This window comes from Polistes canadensis, unplaced genomic scaffold, assembly GCF_001313835.1.
Source record: "Polistes canadensis isolate GaletaPanama2010 unplaced genomic scaffold, ASM131383v1 scaffold_679, whole genome shotgun sequence".
NCBI lineage: Eukaryota > Metazoa > Arthropoda > Insecta > Hymenoptera > Vespidae > Polistes > Polistes canadensis.
In genome coordinates this window covers 18036-27612 of record NW_014570226.1, presented here as the reverse complement: position 1 = coordinate 27612, position 9577 = coordinate 18036, and the positions used below count along the sequence as shown (strand labels likewise).

At 38.0% G+C, this 9577-nt stretch overlaps 1 protein-coding gene across 1 annotated transcript; it reads left to right on the top strand.

Moving 5' to 3' along the window:
- Nucleotides 1-255: 255 nt before the first annotated feature.
- Nucleotides 256-2718, top strand: LOC106792789 (ice-structuring glycoprotein-like). The gene is made up of 6 exons (XM_014759309.1): nucleotides 256-502; nucleotides 787-912; nucleotides 976-1166; nucleotides 1603-1912; nucleotides 2103-2268; nucleotides 2316-2718. Exons 1-6 carry the CDS (start codon nucleotides 256-258, stop codon nucleotides 2716-2718), a joined length of 1443 nt encoding a protein of 480 aa, XP_014614795.1.
- Nucleotides 2719-9577: the final 6859 nt, after the last annotated feature.

Genomic DNA, 9577 nt, shown 5'->3' with positions numbered 1-9577 from the left:
TGTCACTGCCATTGCAAATTCTACTGCAACTATAACAGCTCTAGCATATGCAACTTTTAAAGCCCTATTAACTACATTTGCAAATGCTACTGCAACTGCAAATGCAACTGCATCTGCAAACGGGAATACTATAGAAACTTAAAAAAAAACTACGATTGCACATGCAACTGCTATTACACTAACAAAAGCATATGCGACTATAATCTATCTGCTACTGACAATGAACATTAGCTGCACCTGCACTTGATACTGCGCATGCAACAGCAACTGTATCTTAAGCAAAATAAAACAGAAACAGCAAACAAAACTGCAAATGCGATTGCACCTGCAATTAAACATACACTTACACTTGCACATGCCACAATAACTGCCAACACGACTGCACATAAAACTGCTACTACAACATTACATGCACCAGCATCCGATCCTTTATCGGCAACTTCAAATGCAAAACACATGCAACTGCAATTAAAACTGCATTTTACCCGGCACCTGAACCAAAGTCTGCACATAGAACAACTAAAGCAAAAACAACTAAACATGCAACTACAACTGCAACTGCTACTTTAACTGCAAATGCAAATGCTACTTCCAATTTCACTAAATATTCAACTAATACTGCACATCTCACAGCAACTAAACATGTATCTGCATTTGCATTTAAAAATGTACATGCAACTGCAGCTAAACAAGCTTATTAAACTGCCAATACTACTGCACATTAAACGGCAAAGTCTACTTAAACTGCCCATACAACTGCAACTCTCACTGCATCTTTAACTGCAGAGGCAACTACAACTGCAATTGCCATTGCACATGCTACTATAATTACAACAGCTCAAGCATTAGCAACTTTAAATGCAATAATAACTGTTATTGTAAATGCAACTGCAACTGCAGACGAAACTGGAAGTGCGCATGCTACTGCATCTGCAACTGCAACTGCACATGCAAACGCAACTGCTACTGCTACAGCACATGCACATGCAACTGCAAGTTTCCCTGCAACTTCTTTTGCAAATTCAACTGCAACAGCACATGCAACTGCATCTGCATATAAAACTTTAACAAAAACTGCAAATGCAACTGCACATGCCCTTCTAACGGCAAATGCAATGGCAAATGCACCTAAACCGACACATGCAACTGCTGCTGCAATTGCAACAGCAAATGCAAAATAAACTGCATTTGTATTTGCATTTGCACTGTAAACTCCAGCAGCAACTGCACAGTCAACTGCAATTTTACTGCTAATTGCAACTTTACATGAACTAACATCAAACTGGGCAACAAAAGCTGCAGTTTAAACGGTTCATGCAACAGCAACTGCTCAGTTTCCAGCAAATGCAACTGCAAATACAATTGCTCATTAATCATCCACTGTAAATTGCAACGTCAACTACAACTGCAACTACAAATGAAGCTGCAACAGCAATTGCATCTGCCACTAAACATAGAATAGCTACTGCAACTGCTACGCAGCCTGCTATTTCACAATGCAACGAAAACTGCATCCGTAACTTCACATGCTACTGCAAATGCTAATGCAACTGTAACTACAACTGAACTGAAACTGCACATGCCTCTGCGACTGCAAATAAGCATGTACCAGAACCTGCAGCTGCCAAGAAATCTCCAACTGCTACTGCGCCAGCAAATGCAAAAGCTACTGATACTGCAAATGAATCTGCTACTGCAACAACACATAAACTTAAAACTGCCCATGCAATCGCTACTGAAAATGCTAGAGCACACGTTTCTGCTATGTCAACTGCTTCTGCAACTGCCCATGAACTTACACCTGCACATGCCTATAGCACTGCAACTGCACATGAACTTACACCTGCACATGCCTATAGCACTGCAACTGCAACAGCACATGCAACTGCAGCTGCTGTACTTGCAACTAAACGTGCAACTGCAACAGTAACTGCTCTTGCAAACGACTTTTTACAAAAAACCTAAACCCGAACAGCACATGCAAATACAACTGCTACTGAAACTGCACATGCACAATCAACTGACCATACAACGGCAAAAGAATCTCCAAAAGCACATGCAACTGAACATTTAAAATAAAATTTTACATGCATGAGAAACAGCAATTAAAACTTCAAATGCTAATGTAAATGTAACTACAACTGCCACTACACAAGCACCTGGAACTTTAAATGCTACAGTAAATGCAACTGCTACTGCCAATGCACCAGCAGTTGCACATGCTTTGGCCACTGCATATGAAACTGCTACTGATACTAAAAATGCAACGTCTACTGAAACTAAACATGTCTCTGCTACTACTTATGCTACGGCAGCTTAAAAAGCAAAAAAAATGTATCTGCAATTGCAATTGCACCTAAACTTGCACAAGAATCCGTTACTGCAACTTCTTTAGCACATGCAACTGCTACTGCTACTGTACATAAAACCGTACATGCAACTATAACTGCATCTGTAACTTTAACTGCAATTGCTACTACAACTGCCACAGCAGCAGCACATGCACATACAATGAACAATGCAACAGCAATTGCAACTGCGCATACACCAGCAATTAGCTATGCCATAGCAACTGCAGCTCTAACGGCGCATGCTACTGCAAAGGCAGCTAAAACTGCTACTGCACAATCACCTGCAACTGTACATGAAGCAGTAACTGCAGCTGCAACGGCAAATGCAACGAAAATAGCCCCTGCGACTACAACAGCTACTGCTTAAGCAAATGCAACTGCTATTTTTACAAAAACTAATACTCTAATTGCAAATACATCTGCAACTGCAACTGCAAACTAACTTGTACCTCAGATGCCAAGGCGACTACAACTGCAACTGCTGCTGCAACTGAAATAGAAACAAAACTGCACATAAACATGCTAACGACCGTGCAACAGCAAACAAAAATCTAACAACAACGGCAAATGCAACTGCAAATGCACCTGCAATTGCACATGCTAAAGCAATTGCAACTACTTCTGAACATGCAACTGCCACTGCACATAGACAGACACATTTACATACATCCGCTACTGCAATGGCAACTGCAAATGCGACTAAAACTGCAGCAGCAAATGACTTTGCAGCGGCAATTGCAACAGCAAAAGAATCTGCAACTACAACTGCAGCTGCAATTGCAACTGAAACAGCATATAAAAATGCTTCTACACCTGCAAATKCAAAAGCTACTGCAACTGCCACAAAAAATGTACCTGCAACTAAACCTGTACTTGCAGCTAAATAGTTAACTGCAAAAGTAACTGCACATTCAACTGCCGATTCCACTGCAGTTGAAACTTTACATCCACAAGCAACTAGCTATGCACCAGAAACTGCTGCATAAACAGCACGTGAACCATTTAAAGCATATAAAACTGTAACTGCATTAGCAACAGCACATAAAACTGTACTTGCACCTGTCCAGGCAACTAAAACTGACACTGCTAATGCAACTGCAAATGCAACTGGAATTGCAATTAAACATGCATCTGCAATTGCCTATGCAAAGCAACCAAAACTTTAGCGCCACATAGAGCTGCAATTTTATTAGCACCTGCAAATGTAGATGCAGGTGCTATAGCAATGGCACATAAAACAGCAAATGCAACTACAACTGCAACTTTACTAGCAACTGCAACTGCACATAAATCTGCATCTGCAAAGGCAACTGTACATGCAGCTACTAACACAACTGCCACTGCATATGTCACTATACAAACATCTGCGACTGCATCTGCAAATGCACACGCAATTGCAATAAAAACCGCATTTGCAGCTTCTCAGAACATACAACTGCAAATGCCATAGCATCTTTAAAGGCAACTGTAGCAGCATATTCCACTGCAAATACACAAGCAACTTTAACTGCAAATGAACTGCAATTGCATTTACAACTGTACATGCTGCTGCGACTGATACGACAACTGCACTTGCCATTAGACATACACCTGCAACTGCAACGGCGAATGGATATGCAATTGTAAATAAAACATCTTATGCAGCCTCATTGCTCATACAATTGCAAATGCTACTGCCACTGCACATCCAACTGCACAAAAAAATGAATCTGAAAATGCATATGCCCCTTGACTTATGTCTGCAACAGCAACTGCAAATAAAAATGCAACTTTACATGCAGCCTAAACGAAGTCTGCAACGGCAAATGCCACTGCAACTGCACTGCATATGCAACTGCAGCTGCCACTATATCTAAAAATGCCACTAAAACTGCAGATTCACCTACAAATACTTTACAAACAGTATCTGTACATGCCACTTTACTGCACATGCAACTAAAACTGCATTAAAACTCCTAATGCAACTGCAACTGCATATTTAACTTTTAATACACCAGCAACCGCAACTGCCTATGCAACTGCCACATGAATTACACATGCAACTGATACCTTAACCGCAAATGCCACTTAAAGTCTATCTGCAACGCTAACTGCAAATGCAAATGCTGCTTTACAAGCAGCAGCAGCTGCACATGCAAAATATTTTCTATCAGCAACTTACATGCAAATGTTACTTAGCATGCAGCTGCAACGTAAACTGCAAGTGCAATTGCAAATTAAACTGCAAATGCTACCTAAATTAAAACTATTTATGCAAATGCAACTACTACTGCATCTGCACATGCAACTGCAACTGAAACTGTCTATGTTTCTGTACTTATATCTGCAACGGCAATAGAAAATGCAAATGCTATTACACAAGCTGCTGCAACAAAAAATGTAACTAAACATGCAAATGCAACTGCACTGCACATGCAATTGCAATTTCTAATGCATATGTAAATACTCTGCAAATGCAAGTTCTACTGCTACTTCAACTGCAAATGCAACTGCAACTGCATTTGCAACTGTAAACGCTGCTGCTACTGCAACAGCTACTTTACTTGCAATCAGATATACATCTGCGACTGCAACTGCAAATGCAGCAGCAATTGCAAAGAAAACATTTTATGCAGATTCACTGCAAATTTAACCCCAAATTCTACTACTACGGCACATGCAACTGCACCTCACATGCTACAGAAACTGCAAATGAACGTGCAACTGCGACAGAAACTGCACATGCAAATGCAGATATATCAAGATATTTCTTTGCTACTGCAAATGCACATGCAACTGCTACAATACCAAGAACTTTTATTGCAACATTACTTACATATGTAAATAAAAATGTATTAAAAACTGCAATTGCTACTGCACATGCAATTGCATTTACAACTGCACATGCAACTGCAACTGCCACTGCAACAGAAAATGAAACTGCAACAGCATATTTCACTGCAGATAAACTAAGAACTGCGCAGGCAACTGCAACTGCAACAGAACATACAGTTAAAAATACAACTTTACATGTTAACTCTACTGCTAATGCACTTGCAACTTTAACTAAAACAGTAACTTTCAAGGCCACATCAACTAAATTTGCAAATAAAAATGCACCAGCAACTGCAACTGCAACTGTACATGAAACTGCATCTGCAAATGCATATACAAATGCAACTAAAAAAGCAACTGCAACTGCACATGCAACTGCACATTTAACTGCAACTGCAACTACTATTGCACATGCTACAGCAACTACAACAGCACATAAATATTCTACTGAAAATAAACCACTAACTGCAAATGCTACTGTACATGTAACTGCAACTGCTATGGCACAGGCAACTACACATGCAACTAAATTTGCAAATACAAATAAAACTGAAACTAAAAAGGCCTTTAAAACTGCACATAAATATGCAATTGCAAATCCACAAACAACTCAAATTGCAAATACCACTGTAACTGCAAATACACATGCACCTGCAGATGCACATGCAACTGCTACTGAAACAATAACTTTTAATAAAACTACAACTACATATGCCAAATAAACGAATTCGCAATTGCAATTGCAACTGCAACTGCAACTGCACGAACAACTTTAAATATATCTGAAACTGCACATAAAACTGCAACTGCACTGTAACGGATAATTCCACTGCAACTGTATATTTACCTGCAAATTTAACCGCAACTTTAATTGCCTAAGCCACTGCAACTGTACATGCAACTGCATCTGCAAATGCATATACAATTGCAACTAAAAAAGCAACTGCAACTGCACATTTACCTGCAACTGCAACTACTATTGCACATGCTACAACAACTACAACAGCCCATGTATATTCTACTGAAAATGCACTACCAACTGCTATTGCAATTGAAACTGTAACGGCAAATGCAACTGTATCTGCAAATGCAAATGCTACTGCAACTAAAAGGCGACTGACTCTGCCGAGAGTACTGCAGCAGCACATGCAACTGCTTCTGCAAAAGCAAATGCAACTGCAACTAAAAAGTCAACTGTAAATGCAACTGCACATGCAACTGCTACTGCTACGGCATATGCAATTACACATGCAACTAAATCTGCAAATACTAATAAAACTGAAACTAAAAAGTCCCTTAAAACTGCGGATGAAACTGCTACTGCAACAGCTACTGCAGCTGCACATTCATATAAAACTTCAATTTACCTGCAACCGCAAATGCAAATGTAACTGCAAATAAAACTGCAACAGCAACATCATATGTTAATGCAATTGCAACTGTAACTGCAGATGCAACTACACATGCACCCGCAAATGCACATGCAACTGCTACTAAAACGGTAACTTTTAATAAAACTGCTATAACAATATATAAATAAAAACACATTAGCAATTGCAACTGCAAATGCAAATGCATCTGCACTTGAAACTGCAACTGCACTGCAACTGATAATGCTACTGCAACTGCATATTCAACCACAAATTTACCCGCAACTGCAAATGCATATGCCACTGCAACTGCACATGCAACTGCATCTTCCAATGCAATTACAAATGCATCTTTAAAGAAAAATGCTACTGCATATTCAACTGCAATTATCTTAGCATGTGCATATGCAACTTTATGTGCACTACTAACTGTATTAGCTATCAAAATGAAACTTTACATGCAACTGAATCTGCAAATGCAAATACAACTGCAAGTAAAATAACGACTGTGACTGCAGATGCCACTACAACTGCACTTAGAGCTGCAACAGCAACTACACATGTAACTGAATCTGCAAAGGCAAATACAACTGTAACTGACAAGGCAACTAGAACTCCAGATGAAACTGCTATTGCGTATGCTACTGCAAACTTGTACTGCAACTTTAAATGCAAATGAAACTGCCACTGCACACGCTTCTGCGACTGCTACTGCAGCTGTACATTAATATGAAACTGCAAATTCACCTATAACTACAATTGCAAATGAAACGATAATTGCACATTCAACTGCAACTGCTAATAAAACTGCTACTAAAATTGCAAAAGAAACTGAAATTTTATCTGCAACGCTAACTGCAAATGAAAAGGCTGCTTCACATGCAGCTGCAACTGCGACCTAAAATGAACATGCAATTTAAGGTTTATCTGCAACGCTAACTGCAAATTCAAATGCTGCTTCACATGTAGCTGCAACTTCAACTTTAACTACAAATAAAGCAGCAACTGCAACTGCAATTGCACATGCAACCTAAATAGAAATATTTGTAGCAAAAATTTCTTTTATATATATTCAGAAAATTTCACGGATTTGAAAAATTTGCTATTAGAAACTAGAACGATTGGATGTCTAATTAACTTTAATCGAATTTCGTCGAAAAAGAACTGATTTCTACACGTAAAGTAACCAGAAAAATTTGTAATATTATGATTTTTTCTTTTTTTGAAAGAAGTGGTCGAAATATAAATGATATTTGCTAGATTTTTTCGGACTTAACACTTTTTATTTGTAAGTATACGCTTCAATGCTTAAAAGAAAACGTTTTAAAGCTTTTGTTTTTTAGCACTTGTTGATGCGACCGATGCCTTAATCGGTACTCCAGTGGATTGTAATGAATCGAAAAATGCCCTCACGGGTGATATCGAGATTGTTTATTAATGGAAAGGAGGATAGAAAAAAAAAACACAATAACAAATATATTTGAGCCCAGTCAGTACTAAAAAGTACGCTTTATTTGGCTCGTCAGGGAAAATCCTTTCAGCATAAAAACCCTGGTTGAAAACGTTGACGAAGAATCCGTACAAATCAGGATAATTCTGGCCACATGCAGGACCGCCTTGTCCCTTGTCGCTGGATGAACTTAAATGATGTAGCATTGCGCAATACAAATAATTCTCCTTGAAGTAGTTCTCACAAGTCTCAGCTATCGAAGCTAGATGAATCTCGAGCGATGCATCACGCGTGATGAATCAAGAGTGATGCTAGGCGCAAGAACGCGCTGAGCCTTATACAAAAAAGCGATGCAATGCTGCACCAACCATCGAAAAGCCCGAGCATAACGCGGCTGTCGATACATGTGATTGGCGTAATAAATGTAGTGGGAGAACGCGAGCTAGAAGAAAAAAGGAGCCCTTACAAACATCTTGGCGCTACCGTGGTTACCACAAAAGACAAAGATACTGCTTTGTCGCGCGTGTCTCACTCCTTGGCAGGGCCGCACATATGCCGGCGCTTCGCCCTACTCACTCATTGCGTAGGATACACAACAGCACTTCTTTAGAAATCTGATAGTTTTTAACCACAATTTAATCCAGAAAGCAGTAGAAATTTCTTTTAAATATATTGGAAACTTTTCAGCTACGGTAAAAATGTGCCATCAAAAACTAAACAGAATGAATATCAGGTTGACTACAACCGAGTTTCGTCAAAAAAAAAATAAATTTTACAAGTAAAGTAACCAAAAAAAGCTTTAATAAAACGATTTTTTCTTTTTTTTGAACTGCAGTAGTCGAACTATAAATGATACATGCTAAATTTTTTTAAAATTAAACTTTTTATTTGTAAGTATACGCTTCAAAGCTTGAAAGAAAACGTTTCTTAGCTTCTGTTAAATAGCACTTATTTAAAAATTTTATTGTTTTCAACCACGATTTAATTCAGAAAGAAGCAAAAATTTCTTTTAAATATATTTAGAAATTTTTAGAAAAGGTCAAAATGTGATATAACAAACTAAACAGAATAGAAGTCAGGTTGACTACAATCGAACTTCGTCGAAAAAGAAAAGAATTCTACACGTAAAGTAACAAAAAAAAATTGTAATAAAATGATTTATTCTGTTTTTTTACTGCAGTTGTTAAAAAATAAATGATATTTGCCAAATTTTATTGGACTTACCAGTTTTTATTTGTAAATATACGTTTAAGCTTAAAAGGAAACGATTTATTGCTTTTGTTATATAGCACTTTTTTAGAAATTTTATAGTTTCTAACTACGATTTAACTAAAAAAGTAGCTTAAATTTCGTTTTAATGTATTAAACAATTTTTAGCGACGGTAAAACTGTGCTATTAGAAACTAACAAGGATGGATGTCAGGTAGACTACAATCGATTTTCGTCGAAAAAGTATTGAATTCTACACGGAAAGTAACCAAAAAATTTTGTAATGAAATGATTTTTTTTCTTTTTTTGACTGCAGTAATCGAAATATAAATGATGTTTGCTAAGATTTTTTGGACATAACACTTTTTATTTGTAAGTATACG

Excerpts from the sequence above, each read along its gene's own strand:
- LOC106792789 (XM_014759309.1), top strand. The coding sequence starts at position 256 with ATGCAACAGCAACTGTATCTTAAGCAAAATAAAACAGAAACAGCAAAC. Across the intron at positions 913-975 it reads AACTGCAGACGAAACTGGAA|CACATGCACATGCAACTGCA; the intron begins GTGCGCATGCTA and ends CTACTGCTACAG. Across the intron at positions 2,269-2,315 it reads ACTGATACTAAAAATGCAAC|CTTAAAAAGCAAAAAAAATG; the intron begins GTCTACTGAAAC and ends ATGCTACGGCAG.